At 41.4% G+C, this 26,170-nt stretch overlaps 1 protein-coding gene across 4 annotated transcripts in view; it reads left to right on the forward strand.

Moving 5' to 3' along the window:
• Positions 1 to 221: 221 nt before the first annotated feature.
• Positions 222 to 26,170, forward strand: part of MOGAT1 (monoacylglycerol O-acyltransferase 1) — a 36,622-nt gene continuing 10,673 nt past the window's right edge. The window contains exons 1-5 of one of the 4 annotated variants that reach the window (XM_032354958.1): positions 222 to 444; positions 16,550 to 16,728; positions 17,315 to 17,519; positions 22,014 to 22,188; positions 23,302 to 23,501. In XM_032354958.1, coding sequence (XP_032210849.1) covers positions 351 to 444; positions 16,550 to 16,728; positions 17,315 to 17,519; positions 22,014 to 22,188; positions 23,302 to 23,501 — 853 coding nt within the window. In that variant the 5' untranslated portion in view covers positions 222 to 350. Of the gene's footprint in view, positions 575 to 700; positions 841 to 953; positions 1,044 to 16,549; positions 16,729 to 17,314; positions 17,520 to 22,013; positions 22,189 to 23,301; positions 23,502 to 26,170 lie in introns of those variants that run through there. The other 3 variants (XM_032354962.1, XM_032354959.1, XM_032354961.1) reach the window with 3 other exon arrangements.

Consider the following 26,170-nt stretch of genomic DNA (forward strand, 5'->3'; position numbering starts at 1 on the left):
AGAAGCCCAGGCTGCCGAGCTCGGGTAGGCGACCAGCTGACCCCTCGCCATCCCTAGTACCCACAGCGGCGCGCTCTCATCAGCGCCCCGGCGCTGGGGCCAACGCGCCCGGGCGCGCCAGCTGCACCTCGGCCCGGGCACGCGCGATTGGCAGCCCCCAGCCTCAGCCCTCCCGCCCCACCCCCCCGACGAAGTCCGGCCCCCGCCTGCTACCCGGGCGTCGCTGCCGCTGCCCCCTCGCCGCCACGGGGCAGTCCCGCGTGGGGCCGGAATCCGGCCGCTCACTCCTCCCAGGCGCCGCGAATCAACCCGGCGCCCGCAGTCGGCGCAGTCCTGTCCCGGGCCGGAGCATGAAGGTCGAGTTTGCGCCGCTCAACATCCCGCTGGCGCGGCGGCTGCAGACCGCCGCGGTGCTGCAGTGGGTCCTGTCCTTCCTGCTGCTCGGTAAGGACCTCGCGCGCTCCCGGGCGCCAAGATCCAGGCCAGTCTACTCGGTGCAGGGGGTCTCCGTCTCCTCCCTCGCCGACATTCCTTGTCCAAGGACGCGCTTAGATCCGCCAGCCCTTCTTTCCGTGTAAGTCAGAACAAGAAGGTCAGAGAGGGCTTTGGAGAGCTAACTTGGGACTCTTGGTTTTTCTCCCCACGTGCACCTCGTAGCAAAGGACTGTTCGGCAACTGTTTTCCCTGGGATTTTTTTTTTTTTGTAATTGATGCCTACCTTACCTACAGTAAAAGGCACTGATGATAATTATGCAACTTGATGAGTTTTGGCAAATGGATACACCCAGATGTCACCAGAATCCAATCAAGCCATGGAACATTGCACTATAGGCCTGCAAAGTTAGTAAACTCGTTTCCTGAATTGTCGACTGATTAAAAAAAAAAATGCTCGAGTATTTACAGCCTGATTCCTTCCTCATCCCACCCTCGTGACAAATAGCCGTGTAAGCGTTTCCGTGTTTAAGATCCCTCAGGTGCAGAAAGGTACCTTTGTACAAGGAAGTCTGCAGCAAACATCGGTTTTGCTTGGGTGGCTTCTGTAGGTAAATAACTCGACCCAAGGGTGTGTTCTAGCGGGTTCCCAAGTTAATCCCATCGAGAAAGGCACCTTGAGGCTGTCGCTAGATGGAGCGGGTTGGGTTACCCGAGCGCTTTTTTTCCCTGGATTTTTGTTCAGCTCTTGGAGTAAATGGGGCGTGGATGGTATGAAACGAGGGAGGAATTACCGAAAACTTGCGCTGTTCTGAAGGCTAACAGCATTTGTATGCTATATTAAGACCATGGGTTCTACCCTGTGGAGGCCACAATGATAATAATAATAATAAATTCTTTGCACTGTAGAAGTCTATAGTTTGGAAATGCTTTCATATTTTGAATGCCTGTGTCAGTGTTTCTTGACCCTGGTTACACATTAGAATCACTGGGGGAGCGTCTAAAAAATACAGGTGTTGGGGCTCCATCCCTAGTATCTTTAATAAGTTCGTTACAGAATGGAGCCCGTGGATCAATATTTTGTGTATCTATGTAACTATAAATGTGTGTGTGTATACACACAAACTCTCCAAGAGACTCTAGGGTACAGCTAGGGTTTACTGAAAAAGGAACTTCAAACCGGTAACTCATTAAGTCTTCACAGGCCAAACCCCGAGACAGGTGTGGCAGCATTACAGTCCAAGGAGCAAAGGACATCACAACATTGACATCATAACAAACATTTACTGAGGGCTTAGTGTGTGTCAAGCCCTGTTCTAAGCACCATACACTATCAACCCTGTGATCTTCCCAACAACTCTATGAGACAAGGAGTGTGTGTCCCTGCACTCATTGGACAGATGAGGAAACTAAGAGGTGAAGTAAATTGTTCGAGGTCACATAGCTGGTCGGAGTGCGAGGAGCTGGGTGCAATCCCAAATATTCTACCCAGGGTCCCTGCTTTAACCACTGTGCCGCCCACTCCAATGGCTCAAACTTGGAGACTGTCTAACTTGCTGATCGGTCGCACACTTCTGGTGGCCCACAGTCCTTTCCTTTTATGGCAGTCATTGTCATTGCTTATATTTATGTATGTCTGTGGTTACTTGAGAAAGGTCTGCATGACCAACCTTGTCCACCAGCTCAGTGTGGGAGCCTGGCCCCTGGAAGGCACAAAGTAAATACTTGTGGAATGACTGTCTTCCACTGTGTCACCCAGAAGGGAGGCTCTCCGCTCCCTTTTGTCTCTAGTTGTATTAACCTGCATCACCCTCAGAGCAACCGTTGGAGGTAGGCCCTGCCGCATACTTGTTTTACAAATGAAGGTGCCTAGGGGTGAAGTCAGTTGCTCAAGGTCACAGGTGGGGGAGCCGCAGGTGTCAAATGTGAGTGAACCGGTGACTGAGGTATGACTAATGATTCTTTTTTTTTTTTTTTTTGACTAATGATTCTTAATTTGAGTCAGGCTAGAGTGGCTTGCAGACCATTTAAATGCCTTTTACTGCATGCATTTGACATTTTTGTTACTAGGAGCATATTATTTTGTACTTTATGTAGCGGTAATTTTTATTTTAAAACTTTCAAACATGCAAAAAGTAGAGAAAAGTGTATGAACTCTCATATATACCCATTACCTGGGTTTATAATTATTTTAACGATTTACCATATTAGTTTTATCTATTGTTTTTGCAAAGACATTTAAAATCGTATATTTTAATCCTAAATACTTCGGTATGCATATATAAGATTAAGTATTTTTTACATATTTATGGTACACATGTAGCATAATTAACAATCATTGCTTCAGATCATTTAAACTAAGTGCATATTTCCTAAACTGTGCCGGAAGTACACTTTTCTTGGTGATTTATTTGAACCAGGTTCCAAACAAAATCCTTGTGTTGCAGTTGGTCTTTACGTGTCTTTTAATTTAGAACAGTGTTCCCTATTTAACTGTCAGCGAAATGCTAAAAAAAGGAGATTATCTGTCCTGCAGGGTGTCTCCCTCGGTGGTTTTCCTGATTGCTTCTTTTGTAATGTTAACCTGTCCCCTAACACCCTGTATTTCTTTCTTTCTTTTTACCTTGTATTTTTTCTACAGTGGAAGTTAGATCTAAGGCTTAATGAGATTTATTTATTTATTTTTAAGATTTTTATTTATTTGAGACAGAGCACACAAGCTGGGAGAGCGGCAGAGGGAGAGGAGAAGCCAACTCCAGCCTGGGATCATGACCTCAAGCAATGGCAGAGGCTTAACCTGCCGCCTGGCCTGCCGAGGCTTGATTCAATGTAAATGAAACCTTTGTGGCAAGGCCTCTTCCCCAGGCACTGCTGTGTGCTTCACACTGCATTATGTCAGGGTGTACACAATGTCCAGTTGTCCCATTAGTAGTGTCTAAGTGTGATCTGTGGGTGCAGATAGGAAGTAATTTGAGGGCCGGTAATTGGCATGTGCAAGTAAAAGTTCTCCACTGACCCTAGTGGACTGCATTAATGATCCTTGCCTGAGTCATCTGCTACGTGTCACTGCAAAATGCTAGTTTTCTTATTCTGTCATTTACTGGCTAGAATTTCTGCAAAGAATAATTTTTCTCCATCATTTAGGGCCATTTGACTACACTGCAATTCAATTCGTATTGGAACGGTAAGATAAGAGCTTACTTCTTTCTTTCCATTTAATTATCAGTCTTGAAGGACGGAGTAGATGTAGAAGCTACTTTCAGTGGTGTCAAGGGAGTTTTTATTAACTGTCTATTTTAAGACCTCTAAATCAAAATCTTGGAAAGCATTTTCCTTTCCAGGAAATGAGTTTAAGCTATTAGCCCTTGAAATGTATTTTCAAAATCTCAGAATGTTTCATTTAGTCATGCACTCTTTCCTTGACATAAATGTTATATACCTGTCATCCAGTTTTATAACATTGTATTAGTATTAGGTGGATGACATTAATAATGATTTGATGCGTGTTTATGACAAAATAATTTTCACAATAAGTTTAGTTAATGTCTATCATCATACATAATTACAAATATTTTTTCTTTTTTTTTTTTAAGATTTTATTCATTTATTTGACAGAAAGATCACAAGTAGGTAGAGAGGCAGGCAGAGAGAGAGGGAAGTAGGCTCCCTGCTGAGCAGAGAGCCCAGTACAGGCCTCCATCCAAGACCCTGAGATCATGACCTGGGCCGAAGGCAGAGAGGCTTAACCCATTGAGCCACCCAGGCGCCCACAAATATATTTTCTTTGTGATGAGAACTTTTAGCAACTTTCAAATACAATATAGTATTGTTGGGACATCTGTGTGGCTCAGTCGGTTAAACGGCTGCTTTCAGCTTAGGTCATGATGCCAGAGTCCTGGTATTGAGTCCCATCTCAGGCTCCCTGCTCAGTCAGCATGGTGTCTGCTTCTCCCTCTAGCTTTGCCTGCTCTCCCTCTGTTTGTGCTCTCTCTAAAATAAATAAATAACAGCTAAACACACACACACACACACACACACACACACACACACACATATACACACAGTATTGTTGACTATAGTCACTATGCTGTGCATTCCATCCCCAGCACTTATTTATCTTATAACTGGAAGTTTGTACCTTTTGACCCTCTTCACTCAATTTGCCCAGCCCTCCCCCCCCCTGCTTCTGGCAACCACTAATCTGTTCTCTGTTTTTACAAATTCATTTTTTGGTTTTGTGTTTGTGTTTTGTGGGGGGATGGGTAGAGGGATAGAGGGGCAGAGGGAGAGGAAGAGAGAATCTTAAGCAGTCTCCACGCTGGTCATGGAGTCTTATGTGGGGTTCAACCTCCCAAACCCGAGATCATGACCTGAGCTGAAACTAAGAGTCTGACATTCAATGGACTGAGCCACCCAGGCACACCTATGAATTAGTTTTGTTTGTTTTCTTTTTAAAATTTCACACACAAGTGAGATCATACAATGTTTGTCTTTCTCTGTCTCACTAATTCCACTTAGCCTAATGTCCTCAATGTCTGTCCAATGGTACCACACATGGCAGGATGTCCTTCCTTTTTTTTTTAATGGCCGGATAACATACCTATCTTTATCCATGGACACTTAATGTCGTTTCCATGTCTTGACAACTGTAAGCCATGCTGCAGTGAACAGGGTGGTTGGGGGGTGAAGGGCAGATTTCTTTTTGAGATGATGATTTCGTTTCCTTTGGATAAATTCCCAGAGTGGGATTGCTGGATCCCTAGCCATCCGATCTTAAATGTTCAGGAAACTGAACCATTACCTACTAGTTTGTGGGCTACCAGCCTGCTAACTGGAAAGTAGGAAGCTGACAAAGAGAGAGCCAGCTTTTACTGACCGTCTTTTACCTATAACTGCTTGTGGCAAAGAGGACTAGATTTCCTTTTTTAGAGGACAAGACTGGAACGCAAGAGGTTAAGTGTCTTGCTTAGATGGCATTGGATTGGCCCATGATCTTCTGCTGAGTGGGTTTATTTATTTACTTGAGCATTGTTCTTGAAGCATGGCTGACATACAGTTTGATATGTATACAGTTTGATATGATACAGTGTACAGTTTGATAAGCTGACATGTATCTCCCCGAGACATCACCACAGTGAGACAATGAACATCATCCCAAAGGTTTGTCCTACCCCTTTTGTAATCCCTCCTTATCCGTTGCCCTTCATCTCCTGTGTTTTCTCTCCTACAGATTGGGTTGCGTAGTGTTTCATATAAATGAAGGCATGCCATAGGTACTCTTTTTTGGTCTGGTTTTTTTCACCCAGCATCATTATTTTCAGATTGGATCTTGTGTATAAGTAGTTCACTGCCTTTTGTTTTGAAGGCGTATTCTAGTGAAGGGATACATTGCAATTTGTTCATCTGTTGGTGAATAGTTGGGTTGTAGGTATTATGAATGATATTGCTGTGAATTTCTGCCTACAAGTCTTTGTATGAACACGTGCTTTCTTTATTCTTTATTTCCAAACCTGGGAACAGAATGGCTGGTCACGGAATGGTATTTGCAGGTTTAACTTAAAAAAGAAAAAGATTTTGTCTATTTATTTGAGATAGAGAGAGAGAGCACAAGAGGAGGCGGGGAGGGGAAAAAAGGGCAGGAGGAGAGGAGGAAGAGGGGAGCCTGAGACCGGACTCTGAGATCGATCATGACCTGAGCCGAAGGTGGATGCTTAACCAGCTGAACCACCCAGGTACCCCAGGTTTAACTTTCTAAGAAACTGCCAAATTTTCTTCCCAAGTGGTTATACCATTTTTCTATTCATACCAATAGTGTATGAAAGTTCCAGTTCCTCCAGATCCTTGCCATCACTTGATATACGCATTTTTTTAAATTTTGGGATTTAATAAGTGTGCAGTAGTGTTTCATTGTGGTTTTAGTTTGCATTTCCCTGATGACTAAGGACCTTGAGCTTCTTTTCATATACTTATTTGCTATTTGTGTATTTTTCCTTTTGAAGTACCTGTTGAAATCTTTTGCCCATTTTTAGTTGGGTTGCTTGTTTTCTTTCTGTTGGGTTTTATTTTTTTTTTTTATTTTTTTTTTTTAAAGATTTTATTTATTTATTTGACAGAGAGACATCACAAGTAGGCAGAGAGGCAGGCAGAGAGAGAGAGAGGAGGAAGCAGGCTCCCTGCTGAGCAGAGAGCCCGATGCGGGACTCGATCCCAGGACCCTGAGATCATGACCTGAGCCGAAGGCAGCGGCTTAACCCACTGAGCCACCCAGGCGCCCTTCTGTTGGGTTTTAGAGAGTTGGTTGTGTTCTTTGGGATACAAGTCTTTTGTCAGGTATATACTTTGTATAGAATTTTCTTCCACTCTAGGGCTTATCTTTTCATTTTCTAAACTGTCTTTGAAAGAACAGATGTTTTTAACTTTGGCAGAGTCCAGTCTATCCATATTTTCTTTGTGGATTGTGTTTTTGGTGTTTTATTTAGGGACCCAAGGCCAGAAAAATTTCTTTATATTTTCTTCTATATGTTTTATACAGAGGTTGGTGATCCATTTGAGATTACTTTTTGTATGTGCTGCAAGGTCTAAGTTCATTTTTCTGGCATATGTGTAATCCAGCTAGTTCCTGTCCTGGGTCTTAAAAAACAAAACCAAACCAGAATCTGTCCCTTCTCTACTGTAGTGCCCTGTGTATTTGTATATGGGTGGGTTTACTTCTGGAGTCTCTGTTCTGTTCCATTCATCTGTTTGTCTGTCTTGATGTCAGTACAATGCTGTAGTGATTGCTTTAGCTTTATAATAATTTGTGGAATCAGATCTCGTTAGCCCTCAGAACTTGATGCTTTTTTTTTCAGAGTGGTTTTGATAATCATATAAATTCTTTGTGTTTCCATTTGCACTTTAGAATCAGCTCGTCAGTTATCACACACACACAAAATGCCCATTGGGTTTTCATTGGAAGTGATTTTTTTTATTGCGATTAATCTATAGATGAATTTGGAAAAAATTGATATCTCAAAAATACTGAGTCTTGCACTGTGTGATTTTATTTATAGCAGAAGTTTTTAAACTTTAGATCCTATTTAAGAATGACTTGGGGATTTTGGTTAAAATGCAAATTACCCAGAGACTTTGATTCTGTAGGTCTCAGGGAGGGCCATTATATGGTTTTTTTTTTTTTTTTTTTCTTATTTATTTGACAGACAGGGATCACAAGCAGGCAGAGAGGCAGGCAGAGAGAGAGGAAGGGAAGCAGGCTCCCTGCGATGTGGGGCTGGATCCCAGGACCCTGGGATCATGACCTGAGCCGAAGGCAGAGGCTTTAACCCACTGAGCCACCCAGGCGCCCTTAAGCTTTTTATTTTGAAATAATTTCAGAAATACTCACTGTAGAAAATAAAAATTCTGGGCATCTGGGTACCTGCGTAGCTCTGTTCATTAGGCATCTGCCTCGGGTCATGATCCCAGTCCGCTTTTCCCTCTGCCCACTCTCCCCCTCATGCTCTCATGCTCGCTCACTCTTTCTCTCACAAAAATAAATAAAGAAAATCTTTAAAAGAAAAAAGAAAGAAAAGAAAAATTCCAGAAAGTTACAAAAATTCCAGTATTCCTTCACCAGATTCCCCAAATGTTAACATTTTACCATGTTTTCTTTCTTTCTCTGTCCCTTTTTCTCTTTGCACAAACACACATGTGAGCGTGCACACACACACATGCATAGTTACATTTTTTTTTTTAAGTCTTTAAGGATAAGTTACAGACTTGGTTTTCCTTTATACTTGAGTACTTTGGTGTATATTTCCTAAAAGCAAGAATACTCTCTTATATAACCACAGTACAATTATCCAAATGAGAAAAAGAACTGGTACGTTCATCAGCCTAATCCATACACAGACCCTATTCATATTCCGGTAACTGCCCCACAAATGTCCTTTATAGCAAAGGAACCCACATGTTGTATTTAGTGATGTCTCTCTTTAATTACGGGTTTCAGTTTGTAGCTATACAAAATCGTTGTGCTTATTTTGTCCTTCAAATGCTAAACATTTCAGAAATATTAGGAACATGGGACTCGTTTCAACTGGATCCTGGTAATTTATGTGCATTCATTAGGTGAAGAAGTAGGTCCAACAATGAATTTGCTTTTAGACGAGAAAAAGGCAGTTCCCTCTCCCTAAAACATTTTAAAAGCAATGTGGAACAGAACCATGTACGAGGAATACTGAGATGCAAAATTCTGCAGAGGGATCTGAGGTTTGTCTTTTAGTACCATCCTAAGAAACTCTGGGAGGTAAGTTCCCTAAATAGGAATTTTAAAAATCAGAAGAATGTTACGCTTACATTCTTATAATCAACAGATGGCTCTGATTGTGTTTTGAAATACAGTGCCTCAGGAACAGGAAAGAAGAGAATGTGATGTGCTAAACTTTGAATTCCATTTCCTTCTTCCATACTCTGTTGCATGGTTAAAATAAGTATAGAAACAATTTTCATAGGGGAGAAATGAAAACTTCCTGGATACAAGTGGGAAGGATACACAAGCAAATTAAACATTTCCAATTATTTCTTAATAATTGGTCGTTATTTAATCCAAATACATAAAACTTAAGTAGTTTTTTGCAATATTTTTCTGATCCTGTTTGCTCATGGAAATTTAATAGAATCATGTTCAAGACGAGAATATTCTCACATAAGTAGATTTGTTCTACAGTTTATTTTCTTATTTCTTTCTAGTGGAGCCATTTTGTTTCTTTCTTCTTCTTCTTCTTCTTCTTTTTTTTTTTTAAGATTTTATTTGTTTGACAGAGAGAGACAGTGATAGAGGGTGTACAAGCTGGGGGAGTGAGAGAGGAAAAAGCTGGCTAACCGCTTAGCAGGGAGCCAGAGGCGGGGCTGGGATCATGACCTGAGCTGAAGGCAGGCACATAAAGACTGAGCCACCCAGGTGCCCCATTTTGTTTCTTTTTAAAAAACAATCTTGATTATAAGATAATTCAGACTAGTTATTAGAAGAATTGAAAAGTGTAGAAGGGCTTTTAAAGACCCTAGAGAAATTCCATATTCTTATTCAGAGGTAATTATTATCAATATTTTGGTGTATTTTTTCCTCCTCTTTACCTGTTTTTTAAAACTTACTTTTACTAAAGTAATACGCACACTGGAGAACAAATCAAATAACATTTTGGAGTGAATCGTTTGCCATTGGTGTTTTTGAAGGTCTCAAGCAGTCAGTGGGGGCTAAGAACATTTATGGAGAGTTTCCCAGTGTGCTGTCACTATTCGAAAGCCTATGTGTTCTCTAAGTTTTATTAACCAATTATTTTTCTGTGTTCTAAATATTACTGTCTGATATCTTGAACAACTGATAAAGTTACACTGAGAACTTAAAGGATTTATCAGTTTATATGCATCAGGTCTTTGAAGAAGTGCCTATAGGTAAAACATGTCATTAGGATTCACGGACTTTTCAAATTCTGCCAGCATTGATGGGCGTTTTGCCCTGGATCAGACAATGCCTTTGCATTTGTGCTTTCTAGATCAGCACCCTTGAACTGTTGTCAGCATCCAGGTGAGTGCACTGGAGTCAGGAAGGGGCGCGGGACAGCAGAGGAAGGTCATTACTTAATGCTGCAGAAAATGACATATGGGTCTACATAAGCACTGAGGGACTTTCGCCACCCCAGAGCGCACACCTTGCCACCCCTCCTTGCCAGAAGTCTAAAGTTCATGGGAAAAATGTAATCTTCACCCCTGATTTTGCTAGAAGACTTCTTTTCTGTAAAGCTAGGGAAACCTACAGGCAGCTTTGAAATGTTCCAAGTGGTTCATTCAGTGATTCCCTCTACGAGTGGAAGGTTGGAAGTCAAGATTTTTTTCGCAAATGCAGAGTTGGCTCTGTGAGATTCCAGCTCATTCCCAGCCAGATAGCAGTGCTTAACTTGCTATGGTCAGTTATATGTATACGTCATGTATTTCCTCCCATTTTTTAATTTGGAAAATTTCAAACTTACAGAAGTATTGAAAGAACAGTTCAGTAAGCCTTTTTTTTTCAACCTGGATTCACCAGGTCTTAGCATTTCTCCACATTTGAATGCATACACACACACACACACTCTCTCTCTCTCTCTCTCTCTCTGTGTCCCCCTCCACATACACTTTCTTATTATTGTTACTGTTGAACCATTTGAAAGTAAGAAAGTAAGTTGTAGACAACGTGGCACTTCATGATAAATACTATAGAATGTGTCTCTTGAAAACAAGGAACTTCTACATAATCACAATCCCAATATCATACCCCCCAAATTTGTCAGTGATACAAAAATCTTATTTAATATACGGCTCATATTCAGGTTTCTTTAATTGTCTTCAAATTTTCCTTTAAAGCCAGACCAGCTCCTATACCTTTCTTTATCCTCCAAGATTTTATTTATTTGTTAGAGAGAGAGGGGGCAGCAGCAAGGGAGAGACAGAGGGAGAAGCTGACATGCCACTGAGCAGGGAGCCCCATACGAGGCTGGATCCTAGGACCCCAGGATCAGGACTTGAACCAAAGTCAGATGCTTAACCGGCTGAGCCAGCCAGGGGCCCCACCTTTTATTTGTTTTTTAATCTCTTATAACTCTGGTATTTTCTGAATAGCCCCCGCTAACTATCTTATAGAATGTCCCGGAGTCTGGACTTGCCTAATTATGTTGTCATGATTAGAGTCAGGTTGAGTGTTTTTGGCAAAAAGACCACAAAAGTAATGAGGTTTATTTCCCATTAGATCATATCAAGAGGCGTCATGTCATTTTGTCCCTTTATTGGTGTTGCTAAATTTAATGACAATGCCATACATTTTGGCTGAGCGCTCTTTGTTTCTCTTAGTACTGTTGAAGTGGGTGGGCCATTGCAGCACTATTCATAGTAGCCAAAAGGTGGAAACAAATCAAATGTTGAATGGTGAACGTTGAACAGATGAATGGGTGAACACATCATGATATAGTCATATAGGGGAATATTATTCAACCCTAAAAAGGAATGATGTACTGATACACGCTTCAAGACAGATGAACTTCAAACACCTGATGTTAAGTGAAAGTCTACAGAAGCTTACGTGTTGGATCATTCCATTCATACGAAATATCTTGACATAGACATAATGCAGCTTGCTGGTTGCCAGGGGCAGAGAAGAAGGGAATATGGAGTAACTGCCTGATGGGCTCAGGGTTTCATTTTTGAGTGATCTAAGTATTTTGCAACTAGGTAGAATTGCAACACTGTGAATGTATTAAGTGCTACCAGATCGATTTCTTTAAAATGGTTCATTTGTGTTACGTGAGTTTCACTGCAATTAAAAAAAGAAGTGAGGGGGAGGCTGCTTCTTGATGATGTATAGGAAGTAGAATCTGTGGGCATGAAGTTATAATAGAGTGTGAATGATAGAGGCTGGCTTTTGGTTTTTCATTCAACATATACCTCGGTCATCACAACTGAAATTTATGCCTTCTATGCAACTTGGTTTGTAGATCAAGACACTTTTAAAAGGTATCAGTATCAGTTTTGAGAACCATGCAGTACATTGGAGTAGACTTTTTAAAATCTTTTCTCTTTGACCTCCCATTCAGAGGAATCATGTTACCTTGGATTGCTTACTGAGATAAAAATAGAAAAGAGAGGTGATCCGGTCACCTAGTTTTTTAAGCGTTTTCTTCTTTCAGTCCAATTTAGGATCATGGGATTTAAAAAGCTATTTTGGTGCTGTAAACGATATGAAATATTAAAGAATGCATGCAATGCGTGCAGTGGGAGTTTAAATTAGAACAGCGCCTTTGGATGGTGAGGAATCAGAGTGTATCAAGTGACAGAGGTGTTTCTGCTTGGTGATCCAGGGTTTTCCTGACTGTCCTCTAGAAATTAATTAAAATGTGGGCAAATGTTATACAAGTTTATGTTTTTAGAGAAAATTTGTGAGAAGCCCACATTTTCAAAAAGAAAAGAGTGGTTGAATTAGTATTGCCATCCAATGGAATGTGAATCAGTCATCAAAAAGACCATTTTTAAAAAAAGATTTTTATTTATTTATTTGACAGACAGAGATCACAAGTAGGTAGAGAAGCAGGCAGAGAGGGGAGGAAGCAGGCTCACTGCTGAGCAGAGAGCCAGATTTGGGGCTTGATCCCAGGGCCCTGGGATCATGACCTGAGCTGAAGGCAGAGGCTTCAACCCACTGAGCCACCCAGGCACCCCCAAAAGACCATTTTTTTTTTTTTTAAAGATTTTATTTATTTATTTGACAGAGAGAGATCATGAGTAGGCAGAGAGGCAGGCAGAGAGAGAGAGAGGAGGAAGCAGGCTCCTGCTGAGCAGAGAGCCCGATGCGGGACTCGATCCCAGGACCCCGAGATCATGACCTGAGCCGAAGGCAGCGGCTTAACCCACTGAGCCACCCAGGCGCCCCAAAAGACCATTTTTGAAGAGGTTTTTTTTTAAGATTTTATTTATTTATCAGAGAGAGAGAGCGAGCGAGCTCAGGCAGACAGAATGGCAGGCAGAGGCAGAAGGAGAAGCAGGCTCCCTGCTGAGCAAGGAGCCTGATGTGGGACTCGATCCCAGGACGCTGGGATCATGACCTGAGCCGAAGGCAGCTGCTTAACCAACTGAGCCACCCAGGCATCCCTTGAAGAGGTTTTTTTGTTTTTTTGTTTTTTTTTTAAAGATTTTATTTATTTATTTGACAGAGAGAGATCACAAGTAGACAGAGAGGTAGGCAGAGAGAGAGAGAGAGGGAAGCAGGCTCCCTGCTGAGCAGAGAGCCCGATGCGGGACTCGATCCCAGGACCCTGAGATCATGACCTGAGCCGAAGGCAGCAGCTTAACCCACTGAGCCACCCAGGCACCCTTGAAGAGGTTTTAATACCAAATTTATAAAATAAAACAGCTAGTGTGAGATCATCATAAGAGATACAATACAGAACCTTAAAAAGTGATCACCCATGTTAAGGAAACATAACTGTTCATAGGAAAAAAAAAGACACAAGGAAAATTTTAACAGTACTTCTGGTTGAGTGATAAGAATGTGGGTGCTATTTTATCTGCTTTTAGTTTTTGCATTTTCCAAACGTGTGATAGTAAACACCATCACTGTAACACCACTCCCATTAGTCAAGAGTGTGCTAGGCATGATGGCGTGTCTATGTTTATTTCCCCGTCATCCTTGGAGGCAGGTGCTGTCATTAGCTCATCTCACAGGTAAAGGCATTAAGGTTCAAGAAGTAAAAGAACTCGCTGCAGGTTAGGCAGCTAGTCGGCAGATTCCAACATGAGCGGTCCAATTCCAGGTCCGTGTTTTAACTATCATCCAAGCAGAACATTTAGTGGCTGTTGAAGAGAGATGCAGTATGTATTCAATTAGTGCGTGTGTGGTTGGGTTAGTGGAACACTGAATGCGTAGCCCGGGGACTTTATTTCTGGATCTGCTCTTGACTCCTATGGTTCAAATTAAGTTACTATGCTTTTGGTCTCAGTTTCTCCATCATTATAGTAAGGAAAACAGACCCTCCCGTTTGCCTGATTTCTTATGCTTATGAGGCTGCCTATGCGTTTCTAATAAATACTTGTAAGTTTATGGTGCTCTTGCCATGAGCTATGATTAGTTTAGTTTAGTTTTGTTTTGTTTTAAAAAAGTGTGTGTCTGGGGCGCCTGAGTGGCTCAGTGGGTTAAAGCCTTTGCCTTCAGCTCAGGTCATGATTCCAGAGTCCTGGGATCGAGCTCCGCATCAGACTCTCTGCTCAGCAGGGAGCCTGCCTCCTCCTCCTCCCCTCTCTCTCTCTCTCTCTCTCTGCCTCTCTGCCTACTTGTAATCTCTATCAAATAAATAAATAAAATCTTAAAAAAAATAAACAAAATAATAAAATAAAAAATTGAAAAAAGTGTGTGGGTTTAAGAATTAGGCAGATCCAGGTTCAAGTCCTTTGGACCCTAAAAATCCCTGAGCTTCAGTTTCCACATCAGCAAAATGGGTACAGTACTGTGTACCTTGAGGGGTGGGAGGAGAGAAAATGACATTGCCTGGGGGAGGTGGTCATCACTCAGAAACTGATTCTCCCTTCCCTGCTGCATCTTAGCTCACCTGATCTAGTGGAGAGTGCAGCCTAATGAGACCTATGGAAGTTTCTTGTACATAATTGACACATGGTAGTGTCATAATTGACACATGGAAGTTTCTTGTACATAATTGACACTTGGTAGTAAAATAAAGAGAAAATTAACCAACAGTGGTAAATTGTCAGCACTCAGACCTGGGTAGAGGGAAGCAGGTGAAGCAAAATGAAATGACCCTGATAGGAATGAGGGCAGAGGACACTCTCTTTGGCCGTACTCCTGGAGTCATGGAAACGTCCCTGGCTGTTCCAGAATGCAACAAAACACCCCATGGAGGGATAGAGGGCACGTTCTTCCTTAACCTTGCATGTACTTTCCTTTTACAAACCTTAACCTATCCTGGAGAAAGCAGGTCTGTCCTCTTATGGGGGTCAATTCTGTATTTAGGTTAAATCTATACCAGGATATTTACTGATTTATATAACTCCAGAAATATAAATATATGTTCTGTTTTTGGCAAAAAAAAAAAAATTGTACCTACAAAACTGTGATAGGTCAAAGTTCTATTAATCAGATACTATGATGGATAGTTTGGAAACAGAACTCTTTGTAGCAGTTGATAGGAAGTGAATAGGAGTTTGGGGAACTGAAGTCAGCTCTAAAACCAAGACTGCAGATCATAACAGAAGAAGAGACAAAGGCAGTCCTTAAAGTCCTCGGTTACGTAACGGGTGGTATTTATTGGGCACGTACTATGTGCCAAGTTTTATGACTATGCTTCCCTCCTCCTTTCTCATTAGTATTTCTCTCCCTCTCTTTTTTTAAAGATTTATTTCTTTATCTGAGAGAGAGCAAGGGGGTGGGTGGGTGGGAGCAAAGAGGGAGAGGGAGCACATTTTAAGCAGGCTGGCTCCCCACAAAGCATGGAATCAAGACCCAGGCCTCCCAGGACCCTGAGATTAGGACCCGAGCCAAAATCAAGTCACATGCTTAACTGACTGCGCCATCCAGACCATCCATATTACTCTTTTTTTTTTTTTTTAAGATTTTATTTATTTATTTGACAGACAGAGATCACAAGTAGGCAAAGAGGAAGACAGAGAGAGAGCGAGAGGAGGAAGCAGGCTCCCCGCAGAGCAGAGAGCCCGATGCGGGGCTTGATGCCAAGACCCTGGGATCATGACCTAAGCCGAAGGCAGAGGCTTCAACCCACTGAGCCACCAGGCACCCTCATATTTCTCTTTTTATAAATATTTTTTAGTATGAGAGCACTGATCTAAAAAAAAAAAAATCTGACTTAGCTTAATGTATTACTTTAAGGCAAACATTCTTGTCACTACTACCCAGTCAAGTTTTCTTGCTTCATATATTTTGAAGCTATGTCATTCGGTGCATAAACAATTTGGATTTTGCTTTGTCATAATAAAATGTTGTAAGTAGTGAAAGATGAACTAAGATGTAAAGAGTTTCTCCTACGCTATTTCTGTCTCTGGCGACAGAGTTCCTGAAAATAGTTTGTTGCTAGAATGTTCCCTCTTTGTGGACACATAAATAATGGTGGCTCAGCAAGGTAAACACCTATAGTAGGAATTCCTGCATCCCTTTTTTCAGTAATGATTCCTCCATATATCATGTCAGGGAGGCTTGCAGACCAGCAGCTGTGAGAGTAGACTGTGGATTTAGATCAACCAGTTCCTTTCTTGTGGGGCTTGGGCAATCCACTTAACCTCTCTATGCCATTTTCTCTTCTACAAAAAGGGCTGTCTGTGGCCACTTCGTTGATACTGTAGCTATGCAAGGACTACATGAAAATATTTTGGGAGAATACATAATACAGTACTTGGCATATAGTCAATAGAAAATAAATGTTAAATAATACTGTATCATTGCTGTCTTGTTATATTACCTCACTTGGACTTAGGCTCAGTTTAACGCACCTAGTGTATTAATTAAACCCCCCTGCCATGGACCACTGATTCTACAGTACAGTGAGCAGATGCTGACTGACCCTGATTCCTGAGGTCTTTTCCTTTCTTACAGCACAAGTGTGCATTGCAGTCATCGTGATACTGATCGTATACAACTATTGGTTCCTCTATGTCCCTTATATGACATGGCTTTATTTTGACTGGAATACCCCAGAGCAAGGGGGAAGGAGATCCAATTGGGTCAGAAGCTGGACCGTTTGGAGGTATTTTAAGGACTATTTTCCGATTCACGTGAGTAGAATTGTTTTATGTTGTACTATTTTGAACTGGGAGAAGAGTGGAAATTTGTTTTCATCATAAATAGTTCAAGCTTTTCTCTTTGCAGAGGGAGAAAGCCTACAGATCAGCCCAAATTTCTAAATGGGATCTGAGCTAAATGAACACCATTTTGAAAGCTATGTGCGGGGGGACTCTGGGCTCAAGAAATAGTTTACACATTTGGAAACAGCTCTAACCCAGAGAACTAAACAAGTCATGTTTTCCGTTTCCTTTTTTGTTTGTTGGTTTTTAATATTTTATTTATTCATTTATTTGAGAGAGAGATAGCAAGAGAGAACACAAGCAGAGGGGAGAGTGAGAAGCAGCCCCCCCCCCACCTCCCCACCTGCCTCCCCACCAAGCAGGGATCCCAGTGTGGGATCCCAGGACCCTGAGATCATGACCTAAGCAGAAGGCAGACGCTTGACTGACTGAGCTACCTAGGTGCTCCTCTGTTTCCTTTTGACATAAAAACTAATCATGAGTTTCTTGGTTTCTTACTGGAACCTAATCTGAACCTTTTTTTTTTTTCTTTTTTAAATCTCACTATATATGGTAGCTTATCAAAACCTGGGATTTGGATCCAAGTCACAACTATATATTTGGGTTTCACCCCCACGGAGTGCTTGTTGCTGGAGCCTTTGGAAATTTTTGTACAAATTATTCAGACTTCGAGGAGCTGTTTCCTGGCTTCACTGCGTATCTTCATGTGCTCCCATTTTGGTTCCGCTGTCCACTCTTTCGAGACTATCTGATGACCAGTGGTAAGTGAAGGCAGATTCTTATTTCTCCAGTGTTTGAGGGTGGTGGGATCACACAGGATGTTCCCTCCAAAACACAGGTTTATAGTTTCTTTCATTTTTTTAAAAAAAAATTTTACTTACTTATTTGACGGAGAGACTGAGAACACAAGTCAGAAACAGAGAGAGGGAGAAGCAGGCTTCCTGCCAAGCAGAGAACCTGATGTGGGGCTTAATCCCAAGACCCTGAGATCATGACCTGAGCTGAAGGCAGAGGCTTAGACCACTGAGCCACCCAGGTGCCCAGGTTTATAGTTTCTTAGTTAAGCCCTGTGTCTGTATCCCTGTCTGATTCTTCCCGTGCTGCTTAGATGTTTCTTGTCTCCCCCATTGGACTGGAAGTTTCAGGAAGACCCAGACTATTTCCTTTTTTACCCACTCCTTTCTAGCATAGGGCCTGGGATATAGGACTGTTCAATAGATGTTAATTCAATGCAAGAATAAATTGATGAATGCATTTTGTATATCCAGATATGGAAGAAAGAATCTTGGGTCAAACAAGTGATAGATTGCACCTTTGGAGAAGCACTTTGCCTGTGTTTATTAGCATTAGAGATGGAAAATAGCCTCCAATATGTCTTGAAGTAACAGCCGTGCATAAGTGAAGCATACTCACGGAGTTTTTCTTCCCAGATTAAGTAGAACTTGGCTCAGAACTGAGTTCATTCTACTCTGCTACTCTGAACTAGTGGAAGACTCTTTGATCGATGAAACAATGATTCTACCAATTCCAAGAATAAAATTGAGCTGAAATACTATAAAGACATATATGAGTGTGTACAGAGGCTAAGCTTGTGTGAACAGCTCTCACGTCGATTTGAGGGTTTCAATTTATTTGATTTTTTAACCCGACCAACTTATTGACTCAGCATGAACTACAGAATCTTACAAAGTGCTTTATGTTTATCATCATCATCTACGTTAACTATTGTTGTCTTGCATTTCTGGGATATAAAGAAAAGTGGGTAGCCTTTTTTTGAAAATGTGTAATTTCAGGATAAGCGGCATATTCAAAGATAGAATTTTCCAGGGTCTCCCAGGTTTTCATTAGTTCCTATTAATCTCTCAAGTCTCTGTTGTCATTGTATACCTGATAGGAAATCACTAACCACCAGAGGACTGGGATCCCTGGCTGGGTTTTCAGGTGCTGCATACAGACGGACCTTCACCCATAGGGCCCTGGGCTCTCTGTCCAGTCTGGCTGTCACTGCATGTGGCCTCTAGAGGGCGCACCAAACCCCCAAACTACTATACAGGCAAAAAAATCCCTCCCTTGTTTTGTAGACGTTGATTGGGTTAGTTTTTTAAGAGGAAAAAAAATTAAAGGGAAATTTTTTAAATTTCAAAAAAAGCACAGAAATATATTTCCAATATACTGTTTTCTGATTCCAAGCTGCAAGTGAGTTTGGGTAGTGGTAACTGAGAGCAGGTGTGGCAAATTTATGGTACAAGAGATGTACGAACACCCCTTTCCGTGGCCATGTCAGATACATATAGTCAACCTTAAGAGTCTTTCTCCATATAGTGCCCTCGGAGTCATTGCCATTTGCTTGAGATGGCATGTGAGATTAAGCTTGTCTGTTCTTTCTGGTTTATGACGTCATGGGATCTTTTCCTTTCTGCCATCACCTGAGTTATCTCTAAAAGCTAGATTAAAAATATCCAGACTAAAGCTAAATAAAATATCCAAACTTGTAGCTACATAAAAGCTAAAATAAAGCTAAATAAAGTTAAATAAATATATCCAAATTTGTACCTGGTAGAGCCTTAGGGTGTCCTTATCTCAAAGTTTGGAGAGTTCTCAATTTTTTCCTAGAACCAGCTTCCAGGATGGCCCCTAGTCCAAGGCTGCCTTTCTAGTCTATGCCTGGATTGGTGGCTCTCTCTCTGGGTGTGAAAGACAGACAGACATGTGTACCAAACCTCATGCAGTAAAGAAGCAATAGAGGGGTGTCTGGGTGGCTGTCATTAAGCGGCTGCCTTCGGTTCAGGTCATGATCTCAGGGTCCTGGGATCGAGCCCCACATCCGGCTCTCTGCTTGGCAGGGAGCCTGCTTCCCCCTCTCTCTCTACCTGTTGCTCTGCCTACTTGTGATCTCTCTCCTATCAAATAAATAAATAAAGTCTTAAAAAAAAAAAAAGCAGCAGCAGCAGCAGCAGCAATAGAGTTTCAGAGGTCCTTTGCTGACCAGTGCCTGCTTTACTCTTACCCAAGGGATTTCTGTCACTGTAAGTCCCCATAAGTCTCCCCTCCAAACTATTCCTCTGTGGTCCATTTTGGTGAATCTCTACTCATCAGCCAGGGCACATTCTGTGTTTCAAGGCTCATGTTCCTTCCCATGTGCCCAGTACGGCTCGGCAGTTAGCAGAGATCAGATCACAACAGCCACGTATATAGCCCAGATGAGGTCGCTATGAAAAACAGCTGATGGATTCAACAAGACTTACAGACTGATGTGGCCTCATGAAGGTAGCAACTATATATGTCATATCATCAGCATCTAGCACGGTGTCTTGCCTGTAGCAGGTGCTCAAGAAGTGTTTTGAATGAGAGAATGAGTGATGAGTCAGCATGGTTGCTAAGAAGAGGGCGGTATGTATGGGAGGAGCCTATACCTCTGATTTGTGTGACAAGATAGGTGATGGTCCCATTCACCTTGAGAGGTAATGTTGCAAGAAGAACACAGTGCATTGGGTTTGGAAACATGGAGTTTGTGGTGTCTTTGAGTTGGTAAGGTAGAAATGTCCATTGGGCCATTGGAAGTGTGGGTGTAGAGCCTCAGGAGGAAAATATCCCAGGAGATGGATTTGGGAGAGTTCAGCACACTAAGTGGTACTTGAATCCATGTTCGTAGATAACGTTAGAAGATATTAGAGACTCTGAAGGAGCCTGTCTTAGTTCAGCCTACTGTAACAGAATACTATAGACTGGGTGACTTAAATAATAGACATTTATTTCTCACTCTTCTGGAGGCTGGTGTCCAAGATCAAGGCTCTGGCAGATCTGGTGTCTGGTTAGAGCTCCTTTCCTGGCTTATGGATAGTCATCTTGTTATGTCCTCTCTTCCTCTTTTTGTAAGGACACTGATCCCATCTTGGGGGCTATGTTCTCATGACCTAGTTACTTTCCAAAGGCCCTACTTCTTAATACCTTCCTACTGGGCATTAGGGTTTCAACATAGAAATTTTCGAGGAATACAAATATGCAGATCGTAGAGCTCTAAGTCATAGCAGCATTTAAGGATGGTCTATAAAGAGAGCCCAGAGAGGGAACTGAGAAGTGGCCGGAGGAGAGCTGGTATCTGGAAACTCAGAAGGCCCCCCTTTCCAATGGAATTAATGCCTCCAGCTCCCACTCCAGGCATGCAGGGCAGAATGGCAATGTCTTGAACTCAAGAGAAGTTCAAACCCATTGAGACTCAGGTTCTCTACCCTCTGCCTCTTTAGTAAGTTGTTGGTCACTCAGAATCCTGCCTTATTTTATATTCCCCCAGTAATAGGCTCTTATAGTAAAATGAGCATATAACTGTCCTTTAAGAAATGAGGTGTATTGTGTCTTAATAAAGCCTGCCTGACACATTCTTTTATGACTCAAAAAATGGATAAAGCCATGAATGGAAGGAAACAATAAGACTTTAAAAAGCAATTATCTCTGTAATACAGGTCATGAGTGGCTTGTTTTTTTTTTTTTTCCTTTAAGAGTTCATGACTTTTTCCTCCACGAGGAAAAAGTATTTAGTACATTCAAAATCTGACAAGGAATCTTTAAAGTTATTTTTATGTGGGAAAGCCTGGTACAAGACTGAACAATTATATAACTATCTTAAACAAACAATTTATCAAAGTCAGACTAGATATTTTGGAACCATGTAAAGATCTGGTTATTTGTCAGATGTCTGCATTTTTTAAATCGTTTACATTATAAATCTAGATTTGGGAAATAAGAATCCACATAAAATATCTGAAAACAGGTCCTTGTGTGTTCAGAAGGTCCAGTGCAACCTCTTTGGTTCTGAACCAGGATTCACCAGGGTAGTGATCAAGGCCACCATATACAGCTATCCAGGTTGTGCACTGAACAACCTGCAGAGGGCGGAGGGCATCTTTCACTTATAGTGCAATGTGAATAGAGTCCACAATATGCAGAGGGCATCTTTCACTTATAGTGCAATGTGAATAGAGTCCATAGAGTTGAGCAGTATACAACCTACCCAGATAAGTGATAGATCTAAAAACAAGTGATATTTTAAAGACCTAACCCATAACCTGCCAAAATGATGTTTTATTAATGGAATATATTACCAAAGATCCAGCTGTGACAAAATTATAAACTACAAGATGTTCAAATGTAAGCAGAATAGGGAATTTTGTTAAATGTTCGCTGATGCCATTGAATATTATGATAAAAACTTTTTAATTTTTAAAATAAATAATTAGCCTTTTGTTTTATTCACTAAGGGTCAGTCTCAGTTTCTAAGAAAAGTGTGTCCCATGTGCTGAGCAAGGAGGGAGGTGGAAACATTTCAGTCATTGTTCTTGGGGGTGCAGAAGAATCACTGGATGCCCATCCTGGAAAATTCACTCTGTTCATCCGCCAGCGGAAAGGATTTGTTAAAATTGCTTTGACCCATGGGTAAGTAACTTCTCATTTCAGGTACCTGGGTCAGAGAAATTAAGATGTTATTAAATGAACACAAAGAAATAAAGTAATTTTTCTAGTCCTTAAAGACGGACTTCCTCTTAGTCGACCTTACAATAAAAGCAGATGTGGATATTCATGGGAAATGGTATACAGCCTTCCCACTAAGGTAGCTCAATTCTGTCACATCCAGAAGTTAAACGCACCTTTAAAAACAAAGCAAACAGGGTGTCTGGGTGGTTCAGGCAGTTGGGCATCTGCCTTCAGCTCAGGTCATGATCCCAGGTCCTAGAATTGAGCCCCACGTTGGGCTGCCTGCTCAGGGAGGAGTCTGCTTTTCTCTTTCTCTTGCCCTCTCTTCCCCACTCATTTTCTCTCTCTCTCTCTCTCTCTCTCAAGTAAATAAATAAACTCTCAAAAAAAAAAGCAAGCAAAAATTCTGAAATTTTATACACGGAGTATAAATTTCCAGCCAAATGAACAAATGAATCATGGCCTGAATTATAGGTGGGAAAGAAACTTCCTGGACCCTTGATTTTTCTGTGGAATAAAATTCCGCAGATCACTAAATGGCTAAAATACCACCCCAAAGGATTTCAAGTATAAGTCAGTCGCATTGTGTGGAACATGAAATTAACAGTGCAGACAGACATGGGAACACTGAAAAATTCTTGGTTCACATATTCATCGGTTACGTACAACACCCATCAAAACGCATGCCCAATCATTGAACATTACATCAAAAACTAATGATGACTAGTTGAACTGAATAAATAAATAAATAAAAATATTGAAAGGAAAGAAGAGAATTCTTCGGATATGTTGCAAAAGTCATCTGAACAGAATATAAACACTTAAATTGTTTTCCGTAAAAATTTGTATTCTTGGGGTGTCTGGGTGGCTCAGTGGTTTAAAGCCTCTGCCTTCAGCTCAGGTCATGATCCCAGGGTCCTGGGATAGAGCCCCGCATCTAGCTCTCTGCTCAGCAGGGAGCCTGCTTCCCTTCCTCTCTCTCCGCCTACCTCTCTGCCTACTTGTGATCTCTGTCAAATAAATAAATAAAATCTTAAAAAAAAAATTTGTATTCTTCTGCTTTGTTCTTTGTAGCGCCTCCTTGGTCCCGGTGTTTTCTTTTGGAGAAAATGAGCTATTTAAGCAAGTTAACAACCCTGAAGGCTCATGGCTACGAACTGTGCAGGAGAAACTGCAGAAGATCATGGGGTTTGCTTTGCCGCTGTTCCATGCCAGAGGAATTTTTCAATACAATTTTGGCCTGATGCCCTATAGGAAACCTATCCACACTGTTGGTATGTATATTGAAGACTAAAGGCTTGTTAGAATAAGTAAAAGTATTACCTTCCTTTGAGCAATGTTATTGTTATTGATTGCAGTGTTAATGCAAGAGAAGGGGCTTTGAATAAGACCTTCCTAAAATAAGAATCCTGTAGATGTTATTTGAGCTTCATTTACGATATGCCCTCTGGCTAAGAAATGACTGTATTTTCCATTTGGGAATTGATTACTTTCACGAATACTACTGTTGAACTACAACAGGGAGAATCCAATTTAGACATAAAGTTCCTAGTACTCTATATGAATCTACTTCTCTGTACCAGCAGATTGGAACATAGCAGTTCTTAGATGAACACATTACATCAGTCTGTTAATAGAGGCAGATTTCTGTGTAATTCACATGCACCGATTTCTGTGGCAAAAGCATTTTGGGGGGCCACTCGCTATTTTTATGTGTATTCTAATATGAGCTGATTTTATTTCAAAAAGTGGTATACTGGGGGGAATTGAGATGGGGGAGGAGGGTGACAGACTGTTGATAGAAGGAGCAAGGCGCAGAGTAATGAGCTCTTCACACTGGAAGTGACCTGGATTGCTGAGCCGGAGACCGCGTAGAGCCAGACGCTGATAGCACCGTTAACCAAACTGTGTGCTTGATCTGAAACTGAAAGTAACAGTTTCACTGCGGATGGTCCATTAAATGACATTCAGAATGTTTTTAGATCTGTTTCATTCGCATGGGATTTTGCCACTTACTGTCAGTTTCTGAGAGCCTTGTGTTTCATGTGCAGTCACGTGACACTATTTTTAAATCCCGTATTTAATTCAAATGGAATGTTAACGCTGTTGATTAGTTAGTGTAATGGGAACAGGGAGATAAGTCTGCAGTTGTGTTTTTCCAAGATAAGCTGGTTACATTTCTTTGGCATAATGTATATTTTTTTGACCAGATAATCAACATGGTTAGACCATGATTTTTCTTCGTTGTAATATTAAATAGTCATTTTTGGTCCCTTATAGGCAAAGTACTATAATTGGCGTTTTGGGGGATATAGGGAGAATTGAAAGACATGATTTTTAGGAACTAGAAGTTTGATTAAGTGCAACTCATACACGTATGAAGTTAGTTGCTGATGTAGAAAGCTAAGTGTATTTTGTTGATTTAAATGATTATGGTGACCGCCTGGTGGGGATGAACTTTAGTGTTGTGTGTTTTTTTTAACTCTAGTTTTAAGTTAAGTGGTCATCATGTGAAGCAGCCTAGTTACAACTCTACTGACAAATAATTAATTGGTCAGGGGTCAAATAAAAATGATTGAATCCGAATTTGTTTTTGAGACTAGAAAACCTAGAGCTCTTGTTTTCACTTGTGCCTATCTAACATGCTAACATTCTAACTTCAAGAGTTAGAATAAGAGAAAATTGCTTCAGTCTATCCTTCCACTTACCTCCCAAATGATTAACATCAGAAATACCATATCTAGTCTCTAGCATCCTCAGTATCCTGCTGTTCCTTGAAGCCTCTTAAAAACCAAGCTGAGAATATGAATGTTTATTACATAAAATCTCAGCTGCCACGAGGTAGGTTTTATGGCGGTAGAGTAGGAGTCAGATGATTGAGAGCAGCCGGATTTGGGTGAACCAGACCCTCACAGACTGTGTGCAGAAAAGACTTTCATTTGAGGGTGACTGGATGGCTCCGTCGTTAAGTGTCTGCCTTCAGCTCAGGTCATGATCTCAGGGTCCTGGGATTGAGCCCTGCATCGGGCTCCCTGCTCAGCAGGAAGCCTGCTTCTCCTTCTCCCTCTGCTTGTGTTCCCTCTCTCACTGTACCTCTCTCTGTCAAATAAATAAATAAAATCTTTTTTTTAAAAAATGAGACTTTCATTTGGAGGATGCTTGGCTGGTAAGTTGGTAGAGCACACAACTCTCAATCTATGGATATATGAGTTCAAGCCTCATGTTGGGCATGGAGCCTCCTTAAAAAAATAAATAAATAAAATGGAGACTTTTATTTATTCCATAAACAGAAGCAAAGCTATGTCTCAATCCAGTGCAATGCAATATGGTAACAGTGATCTAAGTTACTATGTTCATTTCTTTCTTTCTTTTAAGATTTTATTTATTTATTTGACAGAGACACAGTGAGAGAGGGAACACAAGCAGGGAGAGTGGGAGTGGGAGAGGGAGAAGCAAGCTTCCCGCTGAGCAGGGAGCCCGATGTGGGGCTCGATCCCAGGACCCTGGGATCATGACCTGAGACAAAGGCAGACACTTAATGACTGAGCCACCCAGGCGCCCCTCTGTGTTCATTTTTATTTTAAATCAATGCACTGCAAACCCCGAATTGTTTCTTTGCTGACTCCCTGACATAGCCCAGGCAGATCAGGTAGAGTCGAGACCAGCAGGTTATTTTATGGCCCATCTGCTCCCCTTCCATTTAGTTAAGAGTTTGTGAACTTACCTCTACCTCTTCAGATCAGTAAATGTTAATTCAGTCCATCGTAAATCATCACTTCATCTGTAACCGTCTCAGCCACAGCTGTCTGGAGATGCTCAGATTCTCCATCCTGCAGTCTCCCCACATGCCTGGAGACCTCACTTCCTCAGTGACCTCAGAGCATTCATTTCAGTGTTAGTGATTCTTGAATACTAGTGAGAATTATTAACACTAGGGATTTTG

The sequence above is a fragment of the Mustela erminea genome, chromosome 8 (genome assembly GCF_009829155.1).
Source record: "Mustela erminea isolate mMusErm1 chromosome 8, mMusErm1.Pri, whole genome shotgun sequence".
Classification (NCBI taxonomy): domain Eukaryota; kingdom Metazoa; phylum Chordata; class Mammalia; order Carnivora; family Mustelidae; genus Mustela; species Mustela erminea.